Source organism: Cryptomeria japonica, chromosome 1 (assembly GCF_030272615.1).
Source record: "Cryptomeria japonica chromosome 1, Sugi_1.0, whole genome shotgun sequence".
Taxonomy (NCBI): Eukaryota; Viridiplantae; Streptophyta; class Pinopsida; order Cupressales; family Cupressaceae; genus Cryptomeria; species Cryptomeria japonica.
In genome coordinates this window covers 229,639,054-229,663,195 of record NC_081405.1, presented here as the reverse complement: position 1 = coordinate 229,663,195, position 24,142 = coordinate 229,639,054, and the positions used below count along the sequence as shown (strand labels likewise).

The window sequence follows — 24,142 nt, the reverse complement described above, 5'->3', positions numbered from 1 at the left end:
GGATGCAGTTGGGGTGGTTGAGGAGACTTTTGAGTTACCACGAGGGCTTCCTGTACCTACATCGGGGCTAGAGGGAGAGGATATTGAGGTTTATCTGGCAGATATGGTGACGAGGGGTCGGCGAGTGGTGGCCGCGGCCCAGACACGGTCTCTACAGCAGGTTGTGGAGGAATTAGAGCAGGTCCTCCAGTTTATGCGAGAGGGCTGTCCCGCAGCTTTCACCTCATGTTTTGAGGCACGAGGGTGGGCAGTTACCCAGACGGAGGCGATGTTGGAGGCTTGGCGTGTGCCTCAGCCCGTCGTGGAGAGTAGGGTGACGACTCTCGTCCGGGAGATTGAGTAGGTTTATAGGGAGGCCTACTATACCTTACGCCAGACACAGCATAAGTCCGTAGTTCGCGAGGTTGCTCGAGTGGAGTTAGAGCAGGACATGGCTAGGCAACAAGCCTCGTGGGCAGCCGAGAGATCAGAGTTGGTCGCACAGCTTGAGACAGCCCGCGCAGAGAAGGTTGCGGTGGACGCCCGTCTTTCAGAGGAACAGAGTGCGCGGAGTCTAGTCCAGCAGGAGTTAGATGGTGTTCAGGCCCAGTTGGTTCGCATGACAGAGTCCGCCGATACCAAGGAGAGGGAGCTACTGGAGGCTGCGCTTATGGTGAAGACTGCCTTGGAGAAGGTATTGGTCGCAGAGCGGGATGTGGCAGCGCGCACCCAGCAGGTCTATGAGCTCCGCGCCCGCCTGGCGGCCCAGACACCTGCATCTCACCCTTCGACTTCAGGGACGCTTCCTCAGCCCCCTCCTTGACTTCCACTTGGTTGTATATTTATATTACATTGTCTCCATTTTGTTGTTAGTCGTCGGAGACGACTTCTTTTTTGGGGGGGATGATGTTATCGGGAAAAAGTGTATAGTTAATAATGTTAATTATCAACAGTTAGTTAGCCGACGAGTAGGTAGTTGGAGTCGCGACGGTTGGGTCGCACCCCTTCGGCAGTCATATATTGTACCACCTTTGGGTGTTGAGACATGTAATGTTAGTCGTGTGACATGTAATATGTACGACAGATATAATATGAACATCCTTTGACATTAATGGAAAGATTATTCTGGTACTTCTTTTGTATTTGCATTGTGCATTACTGTTCGATTTCTGTATTCTTCCTGTTTACCCAGTGAGGTAAACAATATTTTTATCACAAATTAAATATACCAAGGAGATGCTTAAGAAGTTCCAAATGGAGGACTGTAAACCTGTAAGTACACCTATGATTATTGGTTGTAAACTGAGTAAGAATGATGATTCACTAGCCACAGATCAAAACAGAATACAAGTCAATGATAGGAAGTTTGTTTTATCTTACAGCATCAAGGATTGATATTATGCAAGTTGTTTGTATGGTTGCTCGTTTTCAGTCTACCCCTAAGATTTCACATCTTAATGCAATGAAAAGGATTTTCAGGTTTCTCAAGGGTACTATGGATTATGTTTTGACTTTTGTGGTATCCCCGGACTAATGATTTCACTTTGACAACATATACAAATGCAGACTAGGCAGGTTATGTTGATGATAGACCGAGCACTAGTGGTGGCGCGTTCTTTTTGGGGAACAAACCGGTTGCGTGGTTGAGCAAGAAACAGGATTTCGTCACTTTGTCTACTGCAGAGGCTAATTACGTTCTTGTTGCTTCTTGTTGCACACAGGTTCTGTGGATGAAGCAAACGCTTACAAATTTAAAGGTGGTATTTGATCATCTTGTTTCCATATTTTGTGATAATTCCAGTGCGATTAATATTTCAAAAAAGCTTGTTCTTCATTCTCGCACTAAGCATATATCAATTAAGTATCGTTTTTTGCAAGAAAGAGTTGCAGATAATGAAGTTTGTCTTGAGTATGTTTCTACATAAAACATCAATAGACAGAAATTTTTACAAAACCTCTTTCTACTGCAACTTTTGAGCATCTTCGTGCACAGCTTGGGGTTCTGACTTTGCAACACTAATTTTGGTCACAGATTAGCGTCTGCTTAAGGGGAGTGTTTTTCGTTGCTGTTTGTTTTTTTCAGTTTGTCCCCTACCCTATGTGAAAGGGGGAGATTGGAGTGGTGTGATCTGTTTAATCAGCTGATTGGAATGAGTTGCATTTTTGACAGATTTGTTGCAGATGCTTTGATGGTGTTTTAGTTGGAATGTTTAGATTTGATGATGATTGGTTCAGTTTTGACAATGGTTTCTTTGAGCGGGTTGTGGAGAGCCAAATTGTTTCAGATATTTTAATCAGATCTGACATTGATTTCAGGTTGTTGTTTCAGACTTGCAGTGGTTTCAGTTTATTGATGAAACAAGTTTTTGGAGATTGGAAGGTTGACATCAATGCCAAATGAGGAGATTGTTAGCAAATTTGTCATTGATGTCAACCAATTGCAATTTTTTTTAAGTATCTATTGCTTCTCATGCAGTTTGCATTAATTTCCGATATGAAAGTTATTTGTTTTACATGTCAATATATCATGAGTGCCATCGCCTGATATCCTTGTTCATGTCACTGAAAAGAAAGTCTTGAGTGTCATCGCATGATATCCTTGTTCAGGTTGTTGTGAAGAACGTCTTGCATATGTCATCGGATATAACTGGTTATTCTATACACATTATCAGGTTTTCCAGACGGCAATTTCTTGTGTCTGAAGGTTTTAATTCTGCAATCGGATTCTATATACTTCACGGTTTTTCAGATATGAATATCATGTACAATCTCATAGTTTTCAGATTGTTTCCATGTGTCGTCATGAAATCATCATGAAGGTCGAAATATTATTAATAAATGTGATTGCAGTAGAATCGACAAGATGTATGCATGGTGATACAGTTAAGTTTGGCTTCTAGTTGCTTTGATGGCTGCTAACTTAACATTGTTTAGCAAGCAAAATATGTTCTTCAATAATAAAGTGTATGATTTAGTTGTAACTACCAACTGATGGTTTGGTTGTAAACCGTTTTCAACCTCTTTTGAAGTTTGCTGCAAGTAGAGGGAATTTTCTTGTCTTAAACAAAGACACATTAAGTGATTAGTTCACTGAGTTGGATAACTGTTTGGACAGTTACAAACTGTCTTCAAACTAATCTGTAACTATCGACAATCTGGGCATTGTTTTTAAGAAGTATTGCAACAGTTTTGATGATGGTTTTTGGAGAATACCAGTGATGCATTGAATAGAAGAAATATGTATTGAAAAGATTTAAATAAGATAACAGCAGCGTAAACAAGAGTGATATTGTTTGTAGAAGACTTATACACATTCTCTTGCAGACCTGTTTTCTTTGGTGAGACTGTAGCAAGATATATATCAGAATTGTTTCATTACTTGCAGATTCAGATTAATTGTGAAATGTAAATCATGACAGTGACAGATTAACATCTTATTGCTGATATTTATTCTGAGTGTGTTGAGACTGGATCATTGGAATTTGTCAACAACTTTCAGATCTTTATCTTTATTCTGAGTTTGTTTTGCAGATATACAGGGGTTTTTGGTAACTATTTTCAGAACATCATTTTGCAAATATACAGAGACAATTGATATCTCTCTTCAGTGCATTATTTAGCAGATACTAAAAGGCATTTGATATTCAGATCAGTTTCTTAGTTTTCAGTATGATTTTCTTCAGATTATTCAAAAATACATTGATGTTTCAGATTGTCAAAATATATTTGTATATTTGATTGATGTTTCAGATTGTCAAAATATATTTGTATATTTGATCCTTATAGTGGTAATTAAACATATTGATTCTAGATTTGGTGCTCTAAGGTGATTGAGTTGGTGCTCAAAAGAGAAGGTATTCAGTGATTCCTTGGGTTGGTACCCTAAAAGTTTGTAAATCTTTCTAACCGTGACGCTGGATTAGGACGGTGGATCCTAGCAGCATTTCTCACCGTGGTTTTCCCATCTTGGGTTTCCACGTATCTCCTTGTGCATTGGTTTTATTGTGTGATGCATCTTTTCTGATCAGTTTGTTGCTTTCATTTAAGAATTCAGTTTAAAAGCTTTTAATAAGTTGGATAAGAAGTTAAAGTTTCCTTCACTACTCTGCACACCCCCACCCTCCCCCCCACCCTTAGTAGTAAACCTGTGTTCTATGTTCTACAATCCACCTAGAGTTTCATTCACTCAATCAGGCCGAACAAGCTTACCATAAACAAGCAAAGAAACTAATTGTAGTCCATAGTGCCTTGAGACTTCAAGATCGGTAGGCTCCTAAGTATCAACAAATTCCAACTACATATTAGATGTTGATTATAATGATGTTAGACAGATTGACGAGGAGTCAGGATTGCTCAAGGTTCCATTGGACAATCAATAACTTGATATACAAAGTGACCAGAATTCAGAGAGCCATTTTTATATTTATAGCTCAAATGAGGCATAGTTGTACTTAGTAGTATATATTTTTTATGCTACTCTATGTATCGAAAACTTTGAGCTTGAATAGTGAAAACTGAAATCATAAGTTTTTTCTTTTAATGTTTTATTGCTGCTGTTTTGCTTCACTGATCAGCCATGTCTAATACATTTTGAATCTTTGATTTAATATTTAATATTGAATTTGATAAATAATTTTAAATGTAAACTTGATGCCATGTATAATTAAATTGGTACAAATATGAGTATCCTTGTATATATACATATACTACCGTCCCCTAGTCATAACCAAAAGATAGCCCCCAAAATTGCCATCCTCTGTTGTCCCATCTCCAAGGAACATAGGTTTGAACATTATACTTTAATGAAGGAAAAGTCACTCAGTAGCCATCTCATGATTCTAAATTGGGCATTTCCTTCTCGAGAAGAAATTTGTGTCACATGAAATTTTGGCCTTTATGGTCTTGCATTTGGACAGCTACTCAGCACAGCTTCGTTTCTCCACTCCTGAAGGAAAAGCCTGAGAGCTCAGAAACTTCAATTAGTTTAGGGAAGATCAGCAATCATTTATTCAACGGAAAATTTTCCTCCATTTTTTGAAGTCTAACCTTTCTTTCTGTGGAAACCTCCATCCAAGCAAATTCAAACAAGTTTCCTCTTGCTCATCCCTGTGGAAAAGCTGTCATCATTTACAAAGTCCAGCAGACCAAAGAACAGCTCAGACCTCCCCTTCACTACCTACACTGATTTGCCATTAGAATATTTTGGGTTAAAATATGCTTCAATCCCTCCAAAATTCATTCAGTAACATGTATAAGGTGCTTTCTGATCTTAAACCCTTATCTAACCATTCCCTGATAGGATATACAAAGGTTTTAAACTAAGTGCTCCAGCCTTAGAGAATCAGATCCATAAAACTTGAGTAAAATTTAGACTGCTCCCATTACAACTAATCTCGAAAGTCTATTTTATGGTTGAATTTCTGAAAAAGGACCATTTGAAAATTTGGAATGTTAACCTTGGTTCTAAGGTAGCTCCGAAGTTTGATCTGACAATCCATGTCTCAACTCACCTCCTTTCTGGATTGAAGTGACAGATGTTCCTCTTCTTTTCGGTAGGGAGAACACTTTGAAGACAATTACTAACGAGTTTGGAAAATTCTATTCATGAAGGCAAGAGAAAAACTTCAGATCAATTTCAACATGAACTTAGATGGATGTTGAGATGGTTATGTGCCAGGAACTTCAGGAAGAAAAAATTATGGAAAGTCAAATGAAAAAACTAGATTCCATAACTATATCCTGTTGCTTGACCTGCCCTATCTATAGCAATTTTGCAACTTCCTCCCATCGGATGCAGAGTACAAGCAGAAATGACAGCTAAAATGATGATTTGTGTACGACTACTCCTCAGGTTTTGAAGAACTTTTAAATGAAAGAAGAGTCACATCATGTCAAAAAAGTACTAAGAAAAATGAAGTTACATGCAGGAGACACAAACTGGAGTAAAAACTAAAAACCCAAGGTGGCTTTGCTTTGACTTGTTTTAGTTGGAAGATTCCATTACCTCTTACATGATTTTGGGCATCAATCTGCTTTTGGGAAACAACAGGCACGTAAAATTAAGATTCCCATAATGTATAAGGACCAAGGCAAATTTTATAATGAAAATAGATCATTTCTATCATAAAAAATTGAAAAAAGATATTTGGTTTCTTTTTATATGTACACTGTTTTATTTATTAGATTACCAAGATGCTAACAGACTATATTAGATTACAACAAAAAGCAGATAATAATTGATACCTGGAATAGATCATCCCATCACCACCCCACTTTACACAAGTCACAGCAAGTGTATGACCAGTGAGGGACATCACACACCTCCTTAAGGATGTATCCCAAACACGAACATCTCCATCTTTACTTGAACTGGCAAAGCGGCGACAAGGGGCTTGTAGATGTATAGGTTCCCAAGCAAGCCCAGTGATCCACTTCTTGTGGCCCTGAAACAATAAATTCATTTATGTCAAATGCAATATCAAGTATGGAAAACACATGCTACTTCAGGGAAAATTGTGAAAACCAAAATCAATTCACCCTATAAAGCCCTTGTAGTATTTTGGTGTCTCCAGAAATTTCACTTTACAAAGTAATTTATAGCTTTATCTTTGCACACAGACTATATTAGAAATGTAGCATATAAAGCTTGATTGGTAGCATATAAAGCTTAAATGGGTAGATTATCATCTGTTCAGTCCTCAGCTCAGCCTTCTCTCTGCAAATTTTTACTTTTCTGGTAAGATGCTTTTCCAGCTTAGCTTACCTCTGGTTCCAACTTGTTTTGGTATTTCTGCTCCTGGAAAGGTTTCCTCCTCACCTTGCCTCATCCAGGCATAAACTGAGATTTGATGCAAAAAGCAGTCATGGTTGCCACTAAAAAAAAAAAAAAATTCAAGACTTCCTCTACACACTTTCTGAAGTTGTTCAACAATCTGGGACAAGTAAACTCCCCCAATTACTCCAAACTACCATGGTTGAAATTAACTTGCTTCTTAATCATCAGCAGACCAGACCCAGGTACTCCATCTACAATTTTATCAAGGCAGATATTAAAAGTAGAACTACTAAAATTTGGATCATTTTTGGGCTAAGAATCACTGTTCTGACATTGGAAGAGAACGCTATTGGGACACAGGAGATTTTGCCAGTTGAAATTTCTGAAATAAAGTATTGGTTGGGTTTTCTGTATCCTAGTACTTGTGGCGAGGAGGTCAAATCCTCAACAGGGCCTGCTTCTGTTTACTGTTCGAGTGAGATAGATGGGGTTTTTATTTCTATTCCTCTGGCAGCTGCTCAGACCCTTCAGAAAAAGATGTTGAAGCAGCTCAAAACCCTTCAATGCAAGAATTACAAAGTAGAATAATTGTATTATATTAACTTTTAAGACTTGGAATAAGCAATTTAGTGTACACAAGCAACCAAAAGTAGGTCAATGGAACTCTAGAATACGTCAGTTTACAATGGCAATTAAAGCTTTTATTCCTGGTGAAATAAAACCTTTAATGAGATCTATTCATTTATGAAGGGTGTAGATTTATATGGTTTCATAGCAAGGCCCACTATTCCACAGTCCACCACTATTTCACTTCTTCTATAACATCTTGACCCAGGAGCTGACATCCACAAAACACACCGCACAATAAATAACTCATCTATCATCCAACACTCTGATAGATTCCTGTTTCAAACCAACGAACCATGCATTTTGAAGAATGAAAGGACTGGGTGTTAGCATGCAATTAGAATTAACTAATGATTTGAGAGAGGATTAGCTCTAGCATTGCTGATCCAGAAGGAAATGCAGAGAGTTGACAGCAATTTGAGCCTGTGCCTCTGCCAGTATGGAATTTGGCTTCTCTGATGTTAAATTCAATTTCGCCATGTTACCAGTTCACAGGCAAATGAAGCCGGGTCCTGGGTCAGTTTGTTGTGGGTCCAGACAGGGTTCTGGCCCCAGCCTGTGGGTAGGGCCCAGGCAAACCAAGGGCAAACTTCGTCCCCAAACTCACGCATTCGCCAAATTTGGCACATTCCCCAAAAAAATTTGGTTTTTTAAAATTTGTTTTCTAATGCAAAAGGTAATTTTGCCCCCCCCAACCCTAATATTGCCATACAAAACATCTAGAAGGCATAACCTATCTCATTTTCATATTGTGAATGAAAAACAAAAATATTTTCCTCCATTGCTGGAATTATTTTCTTGCTTTCCACTGCATGAATAGAGTTGAAGATTGATTATTTCCAACGCATTTGCAAGTGTTGGTTTGTTGTCAAAGAGATTGTAGAGGAAGATTTTGTACTATTCTGTCCAAATCTTGATAAAAAAAGTTTGCTTTTTACCATGTCCATCAGCAGATAAGAAATTTAACAGTCAATCTGCAGATCTTCTCTGATGCTTGTGCTGGTAGTATTTGTGTGTTTAATGGACTCAATTTACTTAGTTCGGGGTTCTATATTTGCATTCCAAGTTTTATACTAACTTTGCATAGATGATAGCATAAATAATTGGATTAAGTACAAGATAATTTTTTTAATCTTGGAAGAGCTTTTAAATAACAGAAACAGAAATATAAATGTATCTCAGATCTGACCTTTTTCAGTGCTCAATGGAAATGCTGCAATACAGAATAATAAGCTTTATCATTTCAGTATTCAACCCTCACTGGAAGTGGTCATTGACAAAGGCTGGTACGAATGGTTGTTAGAATGCACCAAATCAGCAACACACATATACTTCTTCTGAGTTTACGATTTCAGTAAAGGACAATAATGTCCAAGCTTCAGTTAGAGCAGAAAATGTGATGACAGGTGACTGGAATTGTGATTAGCTTGAAGGGCATAGTAATCTTCAGCACATAGGTCTGCAACTGACTCCACAGATGCTCCAGGTTTCATGACTTTGACCTTTATTTAGCACTGCTCAGAAACTAATAATGGTGTCCATAAATGAAGTCAGAAATTGCCTGATAGATGGTGGAAAAGCAATCGCCCCAGCAATAGTCAACAATTCTGTGCTTGGTCCTCTTATTGATCAACTATGAAAAGCTTCATAATCCATGAAAGGCATCCCACTGGAATTCTCGATTCTTCTTTCAAATACATGGCTTGCAGAAAAGGGCAATATGACTACTGGCCAATATTGATATTCACACCAAATTCAACTCCAAATACAAGATTAATTGCTATCTGCTGGAATACCAAAAACTAATGCAGCTGGCAGCTTCATCTATTCACGTCCAACTCTAAAATTCATAAATTAATAGTTCTCCTTTAAAGCTCGTCTCCCATGGTAAAATGAATTAATCGCCCAGCAAATACCAAATAGATCGACCACCTTACATTTGACATGAGTGAATTTCCAGCGATTCCTTTCCACTAAATGCCAAGATAAATATTTTATTTAGTACCTTCTGCCAGATAGGAGCTCAACTAAGCCATATGGCTCCATACGTGTTTCCATGGCAATATCTGATGATAGCTGGATAAGCTATAATCAGCCAGTGAAAGGAATATATAAGGAGTACAATTCCAATAAAATAACATAACCTTGACTGAAACCAAGCGGCTAAATAATATCAAATGATCTCCACAAGCCTTTATTTCTAAAGGTCTATCAAATATGTCTGAAATTTGTCTTCAAAGAAGACTCCACAAATTTCACCGATGAAGCCCAAGTGTAAATCCTACAGCAAATCCACCCACTGATGGAGTCGGGTTTTCATCTAATCCACCTGTCTCCCAAGGGTTGTTGTCCTAGGCTGAAGAATGAACCAGGTTCAATCTCTCTAATGAAAGGGTTTCATAAAAATATTCCAAAATGCCAAATAACTCCTTCATTCCTCCTTTTATAATGTTTCCTGGAACTTTCCAAAAAGAATATAATTTTACTCCATTTTAATAATAAAGGGACCTGCTTATAAATTTTCATAATATAGAACTAATTAAAATTAGTAGTCTTTTAATTTATTTATTTTTCGACAACTTAATTTTAATCATTTAATTATTTTCGAAGGTCAAACAAAAGGGGACATTATAGATTTCTTCAAAAGAGGTAGGTTTTTTGAAGTTTTGGGTTTTTTTTCGTTACATTTTTTCTAACAAATGAACTCTCTAGTTTTGTTTTCAAGTTTTTCTTTTTGGTTTGTTTCGAATGTCTTGTTTATCTTAACAATTACAATGGCAATTGTTTCTAGCTCTAGAAGCCAACCCCGCTTCAAAACAAACCCACACTCTCCCCTTTGGATATCTTGAAATGATACAACTTTCAAGCGGAAGAGGTTACTTTTGGATTTGTGGTCATTGCAAAGCAAGAAATTCGAACTCATACAGTCGAGTGAAAGGCCATTTATGCTTTATCCCTAACCAAGGCATCAAATTTTGTCCCAAACCAGATGATAAAAGCCTTCCAAAGGAACAAGTCTTGGCATTTATAGAAGAGCAACAAAAAGCAGACCGTGCAATAGGGAAAAAAGATGTAACTCATTATTTGCTAAAGAATAAGAAAGGATCGAAAGGGATGAAAGTCCCTCCACAGCCTTCTCATCTTCAACCTAAAAAGGACCAACCATTTTGCCCATACCTAAAAAATACCCTGTAACCTCTATAGATAAGAGATCAAAGTGACAGTTGGAACAACATTTCACAATGAGTCTAGAAGATTGTTGATCAAGACATAGCTAGATGTGTCTATGCAAATGGATTGGCATTCAATGTTGTTTGCTCACCATATTGGCAAAAATGATGAAATCAATTAATGAGGTTCCAAAGGGGTATTGTTAATGGAAGTGCTCGTTTAACCACAGGCAATGACTCAAATATGTTGCCTTCCCAACCATAGACGATATCCTGCTATCGTCACCCCCGAGCACTCTGCTTATATTTTTCAATTGATTGATTAGCAAGTAAATGTGATAACCCTTCATATATATCCGCCTTGGATGAGGAGGCACATCTCTTACATGAGGGTCGGCTCACATTGTTTAAACAAATATTAATTACATTTTATAATTAATATATATCATGGTCAGCCCTATGAGTATATTTAATATATGCTCATTTTATTTTCTTCAAGTCGGCCTAAGAAGGATACCGATTGAAGCTACAATAACATCAACACTCCCTCTTAGCTAGGGAGGAATCCTTCTCGATATCTTAGTCATGTAGTGACATCCACCATGGCTACTCCCAGAGGGTGGGTCCATCATGGCTACTCCCATGAATGAAAATGCAAATGAACAAAAGTACCCATCACTAAGTCACTCAACGTGATGTCGTCATCTCATCATGACGTTCACCATGGCTACTTCCAGAGGGTGAATATACACAAGTGCTAAGTCATGGAGTCTCTCAACATGACATCCACCATGGCTACTCCCAGAGGGTGGAACAAGGGCTTTCACCACAAACTTCTCTCACAGAGAAGAATGCATTAACAAGGGCTTGCACCTCAAACTTCTCCCTCACAGAGAAGAATGTATTAACAAGGGCTTGCACCTCAAACTTCTCCCTCACAAAGAAGAATGCATTAACAAGGGCTTGCACCTCAAACTTCTCCCTCACAAAGAGAATGCATTAACAAGGGCTTGCACCTCAAACTTCTCCCTCACAGAGAAGAATGCATTAACACAAACCTTCATAATGATGTGACTCCCTCTGAAGCTCCAACCTCCTGACCTCCTTGTCCAAGGTTGCCTCTAATGGTTTGTCAGACTCCCTCTGAATGTTAATTCCTCTTCTATGAAGAAACTCATCATTAATGACAGATTGAATAGGATCTTCCTCTTCAAGAGATGTCTCTAGTTATGTGCCACCAAGTTGTGTCTCCATTCTTCAGCCTGTGTGACTTCCTCACAGGATGTATCAAGCTCTTCTTTCCTTGAATGTGAACTCTCATCATCCTTCTGCTCCTTGATCCGTCGTAGACAATAGCAAACCCATAAGTACTACAGAACTCAGCAAGTGCAATTTGATTGGCTGGTTCCAATGAATGTTGAATGATGCCAAGATACTTTCCAGGAGCATGTGCAGAAATTCTCGCCAATGAGGATACACGAAATCCTTTGGGATCTTTAACATCCGTAACTAGATCCTCCTCTTTCTTTCCGGCATTGTAAAGTTGAGCAAATGTTGGAGTGTATCCTACAGTTTCTTCTAGGTCTAGAATTTCCACCTCCTCCAACACCCTCTCTCCCTCTGGTCTAACAAGAAAACTCATAATGCTATCACGCATTTTCCCCCAGAGCTGAATGTGTGAATTGTTGACATGTCTAAAATCGCTGAACTTACGACTTCATCCGGCCAACACAGAATAGAAATACTAAGAAGCCTATCCTCCCTTGAGATAAAGAAATCCCTAATGTTGTATTAATTTGATCAATGGGGATTACCTCAATGTTTTGGTTGTCAGGTCTTGACTGCAGGATAGCTTAGCGGTTCGATGTGTTTTGCTGGAAACACAAAGGGAACTTAAGGTTAGATGGAATCGGTTTCGAACGAGTTCCCTAAAGTTCAACAGTCCTATATTATCTGATTTTTGCTTGGATTGATACTAACTCAGCTTGACTATATGGTTTCTTTTTGATAAAAAAAAGGGGGGAAAAAGGAAGGGAAAAAGAGAGAGAATATCTAATTAATTTATCTAAGATAATATATTCAGGAAGATAGACAGAAACCTCAAAAAACCAGATTTGACATTATCAGCTAATAAAGCACAATGTTGTAAAATCTAGTGCAATCTTCAAAGGGAGCTGAATTGTCATGCTACTAAACATAAATGCAAAACTTGACATCCATTCATTTGATGTTTAACAACCGAACTAAGCACACAAATGGGTTCAGACTAACCATGCAGGGGGAAATGGCAATCAGCCAATCCTTAATGGTATGAACACCAAGGTTTCTATCAAATATTATCCTAAAAATACTATCTGAAAACAAAATGCATAACAAGAATATTAAATGGTGAAGAAGGAGACCATGCACTCACAAAGAAATGAGACAGCCTTTAATTTCCATTAATTCTACATGAATTTCGCCAAAGTTTCAGCAACAATCTTAGACTTCTTACAAAAATAAGGGAAAACCAACCCCTTTAAATAGAGTTTCAAAACTTAGATGAATGGCCAAGATTAAAACAAAACGAGTGGCCCAGATTCATCAATACAACATAGTACCCATACCCATAAATAGGAGGCAAAATATCAACAACCAGCAAAGGAGGAATAATAACTACCCAAAAAGGCAATTAATAACTACCAAAAAGCAGCTCAAAAAGTGCACCTGCACGAAGCTCAAAATTTACAATTGACTTGGCAGTTAGAAATGAACTTTATGGCCAAAAAGTACTTTTAAGATTTTAAAAGAATTCTGCACTTTATGGAAGCACTTTTTCTTTTTCTGTTGTAGACCCTTTCTCTAGAAATTCATCTTCGGCGTGCAAATATTCCTTCCAGAGGTCCTGACCTGCCACACATTTTGCCCGAACATAGTCTTGAAATCTGATGCATAGCTGGAACAACACCATGAATTGAGGCATAGGAGGATGGCGTATTTTATATTGCATGCCCTCCAAAGGACGAGCTACATGCTTTAACCCATCCTTCCAGTCGGACCGATGAGCTTCAAAACACAAAATGTCTGAATGCAATCCACTGGCAAACTCCAGGTCCTCCGTGGAGTAGGCGACCTTATCCATCCTCAATCTATCCTCCAAATCTGGTTGCACTCTGTCATCGGACAAACTATTCTTCCAGTCCAAAACCATTGATCAGAGGATCTTTCCACCAAGATCCCTCATGTTCTTCAGAATTTCCTCGCATTCCTCCTACTCTTTCTTTATGGTCCCTTTTGTTTCATTCTTCATGGTGACGGTCCAATACCATTCTTTAAAGATGCTGATGTCATAGGGATCCAGGATAGCGGACAATGTGGGAATCTGCGCATGGGTCTAGAAAAGAACCCTCATGACGGGAAGACTTGTACCAACGACCTCATGAACCCTGAGACATTCCCTCTTTACCTCGAACAATTTGACTAGAATGGTCTCTCAGTGGTGGGTCATTTCCTTTACATCTTTAATGATCAGCTCTCCCTTTTCCTTAATGTCTCGAATCCATTCCTTGACAGCCTTAGCGGTATCCCGTACTCCTTCAAACTCTGTTGTAGTCCTTTGCACCAATGCTAATGGGGGAACATGGGATTCAGGGGCATGATGCAGCGGTTTTAGCAGGTGATCAATGTACCCCTCGGCCTGCTCAGCACGAATTCGGTACATGTTTCTCTCAGCAGTTATCTCGTCGAGTTGCCTGAGCATATTTTGCACAGAGTCCTTGAACTCCTCCCTTTCTTGTTCTTTGGTGGCTCGGCCTATCGGGACGGTTGTAATGCTATAGTCGGCCAATGCAATTTGATCTGCTGGCTTATCGATAGGCAGGGTAGCGATATGGATGGTGCGGTTCCTTTGCCCATCCTTGGTGATCTGGGAGTAGGTTTTAGGATTTTTCTTCCCTTTGGACTTTGTTTCCCCTATGCAAGAGAAAATATCCTCCAAGTCAATAGGTGGCTTGGTGGCTACCTTCCGCTGTGCACGAGCAACTAACGAGTCTTGAGGTATGATCTGCTCAAATGTTATGGCCAAGTTCCCACTCTGCTCTTTAGAGGTTTCAGCTAGTTCATTGCCTATCTGCAATTGATCTGTCATAGAAGGAACAGAAGTAGTATCCAACCCTTTACTTACAGCCGAGTTCTCCTCTACCTCACTGAACAACTGTCGGGTATCCCCATGTGATGGTTGCTCTTCAATTCTGTCGGGCTCGTGGGTCTCATCCACCTTTTGTTCTCCTTCGACGGTAGTGTCATCCCTGTCGACACTATTCAGCTGTAATCCATGCCAACTCCCCTGAGTGAGTTCATGCATATCAGCCTCTTGATTAGGCGAAAATTCTCCTTCCTCAACTTGATTTCCAGGTTGACTAGAATCAATGATCTTTACCTTTGTACCTAGCTCATCTTGTGCCGGACGATTATTAGCCTCGAATGCATCAACATCGCTCTGGGAGGGCGGAGTAGGTATACAGTCAAGCTCAACTACATCGTCCTCAGAACTGGGGTCCTTGGATGACGAACTGACTTCTGGTCTTCTAATAGGGATCTTTTCCCTTCTAGTCCTTTTTGATGCCCGAGTCCCTCTGTTAGCTCTAGCTTTCTTCCTCTTTTCGGATTTCTCAACCTCTTCCTTTGGTGCACTTGAGGTTCCCTCATCTTCCGAAGACTGGGAATCAAAACTGCCCATCATATATTATGTAAATTGAATCCCCTCATGGGTCAGTTTCTCGATCTGCTGGTGTAACCAATGATCGGTATACCTTCCGGGAGCTTCCATAACTGCCTCAAAATCAGTAATCGGATCCTGAGACCAATCAATGCCCGGCAAGAGGTACTTTACTGCCTCAAAATCCTGGACTTGCAAGCAATTGCCAGAATCTGTCACTTGATCTGGGACCCGACGGTATTCATAAAGCCGCATCTGCTACACACTTAACCTTGAATATTCACGTCGTCGGACCTCATAGTCATCAGAACAATTTTTCCAATAGTCTTCAATTGATTCCTTTGCTCTGTAGCGCCTGCCATAGGCTCTTTTTGCCAAATTGTCATGATCAAAACATTTCCTTGGGAAATGTTCCTGTAGGCCATAAGATGCTAACTCAACAAGTGACTCATCGACTTGCACTAAATTCTTGAAATGCACATCCAGGTTACCCAAAATCATAGGGAAGGTGAATCCGGACTATTTCTTGTCTCTTAGTAAGTTGCTCGCTGGATGTGCTTGCCTTACAACTTCCATAAGAATTACTTTATATGTTGGATAGAGTGGAAGTCGGAACGGAGTTCCCTCAAATCCGGCTATTCTAATATAGGAGAACCTAAGGAATTGAATAAACCAAGCGTCGTACTTTCGTACCAAAATGGTAGCTTGCTCTGAGAGCCTTATGTGCAATCCCCCTTGCATCAACCTGACTAGGCGCATTGTGAAGGCATCATTGACACGCTCATATTGACCAAATGCATAAGCGGGGTTGTTCTTTTCCCTCTGAGCTATGTCATAGTAATGTAGTTGAGGATAGCAGTCATACACCTTTACTTGATTGGGCCCGTTCCCGATTTCACCCTTCTTGATCAATCTTGTCAGCGGCTGGTGTCGGGCGAGCATATAGACTAGGTAGGAGGTCATGGTGAAGTGCTTCTTCTCTTCAAGTTCGACCAACTAGGTATGGATATTATCACTGATGATCTGGGCCCAGTCGAACTTGGATTTCCCAACAAAGACCTACTCCGTAAAGTAGAACATCCACTCTTCAAAAAAGTTAAATTGAGGGAGTCCCATAACCCGGCTAAGTAAGGTGACCATATCACCCTGCTCGTTATGAAAGTCACTTCTGGGGGTCTTTTTCCCGATTCTAATACTCGGAGGCCTTCTCTCCTTATACCATTTTTCATTTATCAATGTCCTGCATTTAGCAGGGTTCATGTCATATGCAACTTGTGCTTCATCTATGGTTGTCGCAATGGGGTTATCTAGGAATGGGATGTCAAATGCTTCGCCAATGGCCTCAGGTGTGAAGTCAGCTAGGACCGTATTTTCTAGAACTACCAATCTGGTCTCTGGCTGATAATGTCGGGCAGCCTCAACTACTAGCTCATAGTTCTGCACTGATGGAGGAAATCCTGCTGCCTGGGCAATACCACTTTCCATCATCCGCCTAGGCTTGCCATAGGCGTTAGGAGAATATACCCAGTCTCTGAAATCCTGAATGTCTATGTGGCCCAAGTCAGTATCGCCTATGTTTTCCCATATGCTTTGGACTTTTGACTCCCTCAATCCTCCTCTCTGGTACTGGTATTTCATCTTCTTGCCTTTGTGGGGAATGTTTGATTTAGAAAACCCGAGAAATTCTGGCTGCACCAGGCGTCTTTGAGGATTCTACAGCAGATTTAGGCATTTATCCTGCACAACCAGACGCGGATTACATGACGAGATGAAGGAAACAAACAAGTTAGTCAAAAAGAGGATGACGTTAGCACATAAGGATCAATAGCAAACTGAAATTAGAAGAAAATACGATGCTTCAGCAAAAGAGCCTGATTAATTTGGAAATGAAATGTTATTAAGCTCTCCATTTAAAATTCGCTACTTGGCTGCGATTCAGGGCTTGGGTGTTCAATTATTGCTAAATTTGCACTCAAAGTCTTAAGTTCAGTTTTCCAAAATGAGGTTCAAAATTTCCTGTTCAATTATTGCTAAATTTGCACTCAAAGTCTTAAGTTCAATTTTCCAAAATGAGGTTCAAAATTTCCTAAGTCTGAAATTTGCATCCCTGGGTTAATTTTCCTGACAGACTCTGCTTTAAATGCTTTGTTTGATGCCTTTCAAAAGGAAAAAGATGCGGTCTACAGGATTTCACCATTTAATTAATTTTTTATATTATCTGCTTAAACACATTTGACCAATCTTGCATTTATTTAAAATGATTTCAAAGGAGACAAAGCGAGCTTACCTGGCAAACAAGGTGTCAATCTCGCGGTCTCCCCAAACTTCGGATTAAAAGGGCTTTGTGCAAACTCGGCCTGCAGGGTCGTTTTACAAACTTTGAAAATGCCCTTTCCTTTAACTCACGTGGTTTTCAAATTGCCCAATTTTGGGGCTGAAGGAAACACATGTAAACCCTAAGAAACCGCCTAGGTTCTACCTCGCGACTTCAGTGCTTGGAGCACTTGCAAATTTCAAATCGTAAAAACCCCTAAATTCCTCTTGCGACCTCCTTATCTTTGGCGATTTTCAGGGAAAAGAAAGGTTTTGCAAACTGCGGGGGCTAACAATTCTCCTCCTCACACGATTCCCTTTCAACTGAGAGAGGCGTTTAAGAAAAACCTTCCTTTTAGCGATTTGGCCTTGCGAACTTCGGCCTTTAACCCTCCTTCGCAAACTTCTTCTATTTGACGTTTTGGCTCTATTTTGCAAACTTTAAATTTAGCTTCGCATTTCGTCTTCTATCTCCAAACTTCGGGCGAAATAGGCATTTTGCAAACTTTTTATATTTTAAAGTTTTCCCTTTGGTGCGAAATTCGGGTTAATTTGCTTTTTTGCAAACTTTAATTTTTGCGTTTTCCTTATTCCGAACTTCGGCCCTTTTGGCCATTTTGCAAACTTCTGATATTTCGCCGAACTTTGGCCTGATTCGCTCTTTTGCAAATTTTAATTTTCGAAGTTTTCCTCTGAGCCGAAATTCGGGCTTCTACGCTCCTTTGCAAACTTCTTCAATTTTCGAAGTTTTCCTTTAGTGCGCCGAACTTCGGGCTATATCGCCTTTTTGCAAACTTCCGATATTTTTGATATTGCCCTCTATCGCCGAACTTCGGGCAAAATAGGCGTTTTGCAAACTTTAAATTTTTTGACACTTCACTCCTATTTGCCGAAATTCGGGCTACAAGGCGTTTTTGCAGACTTCCAATATTTTTGATATTTTGCCTCTATGCGCCGAAATTCGGGTTATAACGAGCTTTTGCAAACTTTTAGCTTTTTGACACTTTACTCCTATTCGCCAAAATTCGTGCTACAAGGCGTTTTTGCAAACTTTTGGGAGTTTCGATATTTTGCCTTTGTTCACCGAAAATCAGCCCTTTTGGAGCTTGTGCAAACTTTCTTCAAGTTTTGCATTTAGCCTCTTACCCCCGAAAATCAGCAAATTTAGGTGTTTTGAAAAGGTTTGCATTTTATGAAATTGATATTTAGCTCCCGAAATTCGGCCCATCAGGTACTTTTGAAAGGCTTCAGTTTTTCTAACGTTTTGCCTCTATTCGCCAAATTTCAGCTCATATTGATTTTGCAAAAGGTCTTCTATTTTCGCGTTTGACTTATTTTTTGCAAAAATCGACTTAAAGGGGGATGTTAAAAACTTTTTAAAGTTTGTGTTTTCCAATGTTTGGGCGATTTTTGGCCTAGAGACCACTTTTGCGAAGGTTTCAACTTGGATGTTTTCCTTCATGGCGAAAATCGGCCTCCTGAGGGATTTTGCCAACTCTTTATTTAACTTGTCTTTTCAGGCCATAAGGCCTTTTTGCGAACCTTTTCACTTTGACATTGCCCTCAGATTTGGCGAAAATCGGCCAAGAAGTGATATTTGAAAAATAAAAACCTTAAGCGTTTTACTTCATGGTGAAAATTGGGTCAAAAGGATATTTCGCTTAAGCTGTGACCAGATCTCCCTTGGACTGATTTTGGGCATTCAGAAATGATGCGACTCTCCGCGCAGAACTCCCAAGCGATGCGACTCAAAAATCCAAACACCCCCTTTCTTCAATGACTGCAAAGGTTACTGCTTCACCACCTCCCGAATCCCAACAAGAGGGACAGCGAACAAAAATAAAAAATCGAAACTCAGGGGGACGAAGACTGAAAACCAAAAGAGGGGGACCCTGTCGGCGACAGGGAGTGTGTGCAACGCACAACAAATGGCGACTCTGTTGGAGAAATGCTTCCAGTCATTTCAAGGACGCAAGTCTGGACCAAACCTAGAATCTCTGGTTAACCACCACAATTTAGACGAGAAAAAGAGAAAGGTCTTTCAAAACCAGATAATGTTGCGGGTCAAATCGAATCACGCGAAAATCGGATTAGCCAGTGTGTGCAAGTGAAGTTCTTTCCAGCTTAGAAAGAGTTGAGGCATCAATGTTTCACTATGTCAAGTTGTCCAGCGAGCTGATACTTCAAAAGCAACCTGGATAGAGCCCCGCTGCCACAGGCGTTCATAGCCCCAACGGAGTTATCGCCTGTTAGCTCACAGAGATTGCTTTGTTTCCGGTAGTAAAAAAAATTATTTTTATTTTTTTCGATATCGACAGAGATGCCTGCATTCCCTTTTGCCAAATTTATGCTTGATATCAAGTTGATTTTTCAAGCATCTTTACTCTTGATTTTCCTCCTCTTCTTTTTTTTGGCATAGTAGGCAGTGAAGCCTACGCAGGATTGAGCATAACAGTGGTCGCTGAAGCAGAGCTTCGGATCTTATCGTTGATGTAGTGTCCCTTTGACGAACAACTAATTATATGTGATTTTAAAATGTATTTGTGCAGTAATCACGATGTCAGGGATGGGTTTTGACAAGAAACAAGATCTTGCAGAGAAAGGCTATCTAGATCAATCTGACCTCATTATGGGGCGCTCCGATAATTAAGCGTCCTGCCCAAACCAGGATCCTAGAAGCGAAAGGTTGCCAAACTCTAATGTTGCACCAATGTCGCACATAGCACACAAACTTCCTTTCAAAATTGACAAGGGGGTCCCAAAACAAAAACAGGAAATAAACTAAACTAAACAAGAAAGCGGAAAGACTATCCTATTATATACATGGGAAAGGTTTCAAAAGAAACCTAACGCTGGAAGTAATGCTTAAGGAATTGACCGTTCACAGGCAAGGGAACGTCCTCACCTGTTAGGGTCCTCAATCGGAATGCATTTTCTCCCAAAATTTCAAAAACTTGGAAAGGATCGAGCCACAGATTATCAAACTTGTCGTGCTCTCCTTTTCGCTCATGTGCTTTGTCCCAGCAAAGGACGAGGTCAAAGATATGGAAGGCTTTTACTTTTGCCCTTCTGTCAAACCAACGCTTGACCACCTTCTGGTGCTTAGCAAAATTATCAATGGCGTTCTCTTTTTTCTTCCAAATACAGCAGTTGGGACAACCTGGCCTCTACGGTGTTATCGATCCCCAAATACTCCTGCATGAACTGCAGGGTTGGTATTCTCAATTGTATGGGAAAAATAGGATCGAGGCCATATACTAAATGGTATGGTAAAGTTCCAATGGCGGACTTACATCTAGTACGGTCTACCCAAAGGGCGAATCGGAGTTGCGTATGCCAATCTTTTGGATTTTTATCAAGAATTTTCTTGATCACTTGTAGCAAGTTCTTATTGGTGGACTCAGCCAAACCGTTGCCTTGGGGATAGTAGTTGTATGAAAACTTTAAAGTTATCCCATAATCAAAAGCCCAGTTAGAAAATTTTAATGATGCAAATGTGGAACCGTTATCACAGACTAAAGCATGAGGACAACCAAAGCGTGTAACAATGTTCTCTTCAAAAAATTTGATAACAGCATCAGCATTGCATTGCTTTAAAGATTCAGCTTCAGACCACCTCGTACAATAATCAGAAGCGGTAAGAATGTACCTATGTTGCGCAGAGGAGGGTGGGTTGATCATACCAATGAAGTCGAGAGCCCACTGGTCGAATGGTTTTACCTCTAAGACTGGCCCGCAACGGCATGGCTGGGGTTCGCTCCTTGGTTACAGCTACCTAGCAAATATGGCAAGTCTTAACGTGTTCATGGGTGTCTCTGAATAGGGTGGTCCAATAATAGCCTGCCCTGAGGATTTGGTGGGTTGTTGCCAACCCTGACCCATGACCTGTTCCATACTTAGCGTGGAATTGCTCTATGATTTGACCTACCTCATCTCTATTTACACATCTCAGGTAAATCCCCTTGTGGTTTCTCTGATACAAGACAACTCCTTGCAGCATAAAATGACTGCTCATCCTCCTTGCAGCATAAAATGACTGCTCATCCTCAAAGCCCTTTTCTGTACTGGATTGAGGTGTGATGGACATTTTTGATTAAGGAGATAAAAGGTTATGTCATCATACCATTCGTCTGAAGAGACTTGCTCCAGGAAGTACTGCTGATGTACAATTCCTGAGCATTCAGACGCGAGGGTCTGAGTCAGAGCTTGACCTCTCACTAGCTTCATGGGCTGAATCTCAATGTCATATTCTTGGATGATGGTCACCCACTTACCCCTCCTTTCGCCCAGCTCATTCTGCATCAGTAATGTTTTTACAGCAACATCCGGCACTATGGCATATATCTTACTCCTTAGTATATAATGCCAGAACTTCTTAATGGCTTTAACCAATGCGTAAGCTTGCTTCTCAATAAGTTGGGTATCTCAACTCAACATCTTTCAGCGGAGTACTCATGAACGCTATTGGGTGTTCCCCTTCTTCCTCCTTTTGCTGAGTTAGAATTGTTGCACAGGTGTGTTCGGAAGCAAAAGAATAAATGTAGAATGGCCTTAGATAGTCTGGGCTTACCAAAACTGGCGCCTGGACAATAGCCTGTTTGATCTCTTCAAATGCTTTTTTGGTTGCTGGGGTCCATTCTATCTTGGCATCCTTCTTGAGCATGTCATTGAGCGAGCGAACTATTTCTGCGAATCCGGTTATAAATTTTCTGACAAAATTTATCTTCCCGAAGTATGATTTTAGTTCCTTTTTGCTTGCAGGGAGATTAATTTGCAGTATGGCTTTGATTCTTTCAAGATCAATTGAGACCCCCTTTTCTGAGATAACATGACCGAGAAGCTTACCTTTGGTCACGCCGAACATACACTTTTTGGGATTTAAAGATATCCCAAACTGGCGACAGCGCTGAAAAACTTTCCGCAGATCATTCACATAGTCCTCTCTTTTCTTGGAGAATACTGTCAAGTCGTCCATATAAATGATTATGCACTTGCCCGCAAGGTCTTTAAAGGCGATGTCCATGGCACGCTGAAATGTTGCCCCTGCGTTGATTAGACCAAAAGGCATTCTTCTATAGGCAAACACTCCCCACTTGGTGGTGAATGCGGTCTTCAGCCGGTCCTCATACTCAACCATTACCTGGTTGTAACCGAAATATTCGTCCAGAAAAGACATCATCTGGGATCCATTGACCATCTGCAAGACCTCATCTAGCGAAGGTAGTGGGTAGTTGTCCTTTTCTGATGCTCTGTTCAAGTTGCGGAAGTCTACACACAATCGGATTTCACTGCTCTTTTTCCTTACGGGGACTAGGTTGGCCACCCAAGTAGAATGTCGAACTGGAAAAATAATACGAGCAACCAGCAACTTTTTAACCTCCTGATAGATCAAAGGCTCTAGGAGGGCATTTACTGATCGTTGTCTCTGCCTGAAAGGTTTTGAGTCTGGCCTTAAGGGTGTAGTATGAGTTATTACTGAAGTATCATAAGTCTTAAGATCTTCATACCCCCAAGCAATGATATCTGGGAATTCCCTCATATTCTTGAGGATTCCATCCCTTTCCTGAGATGTACACACCTTCCCAATCAACACATTCTTCTGATTTTCTTTTGTGCCAATGTTAATCTTCTCACAGGCGCCTCCTTCGAAAGTACCTTCCTTGCGGGACCTGAGCTAGTCCCAGTCGAAGATCCTCTCCAGTTGCACCATACCTTTAGGAATAGTGTTTGTCTTGAGATTCAAGACCCCTTCGATGTCGATCTCGACTTCCTGAGGGTCCTCCTCTTCAATAATTTGTGTTGCAAACACATCGGAGCTTGTGATGAAATCGATGATGTGCCTATCATCATTGAACACCTGGAAATTAGTGACATTGTCCGGAATAGATGGGACTGATGTCAATTCAAACGTGAATTTCTTTAAACTTCACATTGACAGGGGTTCTAATGAACTTGCGGCTTGTGCCAATGAATCAGCAACCTGATTTTGTGATCAAAAGATGGCTCTGATGTTGAAAGCATCAAAACTTTCGATTATATCCCACACACGGTTGCGATAAACACCGAGTCTTTTATCGTGACATGTGTACTGCTTTCTAACTTGTCGGACTACTACTTCTGAATCCCCAGAACAATGTAGTATCTGGGCTCCCTTTTTAATGGCTAACAGCAAGCCATGAACCAAAGATTCATACTCCGCTATGTTATTAATGCAATGAAACTGTAGTCTGTAGGCGGCCAAATAAGTTTCACCAGTAGGACTTATCAATTCTATTCCTACGCCGGCTCCTCGCTTAGATTTTGAACCATCGAACCTTAATGTCCAAGTCTGATTTGGGTTAGTCACTCTACCGATTGGGATCTCTGGGCTCGGCATCCCATTCTTTTCTTGCTCAGGAACCTCCTTTTCAGGAACTACGAGCGAAGCAATATCCTCTTGGCTAAGTGTATGGGCCTCTAATACCTCTGGGTGTTTCTTGTATACCTGGTTTAATGCTACCCTACACAATGAACACGTTATTTCAGAATGGGCGGCATTGTGGACTCTGCACTAGTCGGATAGAAGCAAGTCCTTAATAAAAT

The 24,142-nt window shown here is 40.3% G+C and overlaps 2 protein-coding genes across 2 annotated transcripts in view; both read right to left on the bottom strand.

The window, feature by feature from the left end:
- The window catches only part of LOC131035336 (notchless protein homolog), a 131,778-nt gene that overhangs the window by 76,007 nt on the left and 31,629 nt on the right, over positions 1-24,142 (bottom strand). The window contains exon 6 of the mRNA XM_057967013.2: positions 6,223-6,422. Coding sequence (XP_057822996.2) covers positions 6,223-6,422 — 200 coding nt within the window. The remainder of the gene's footprint in view (positions 1-6,222; positions 6,423-24,142) is intronic.
- Positions 11,633-12,443, bottom strand: LOC131035337 (exportin-2-like). Its single transcript, XM_057967014.1, has one exon. The coding sequence runs from the start codon at positions 12,206-12,208 to the stop codon at positions 11,762-11,764; it is 447 nt and encodes a 148-aa protein (XP_057822997.1). The 5' UTR covers positions 12,209-12,443; the 3' UTR covers positions 11,633-11,761.

Bases quoted from the DNA above. Each gene is read 5' to 3' on its own strand.
- LOC131035337 (XM_057967014.1), bottom strand. From the start codon at position 12,208: ATGCGTGATAGCATTATGAGTTTTCTTGTTAGACCAGAGGGAGAGAGG.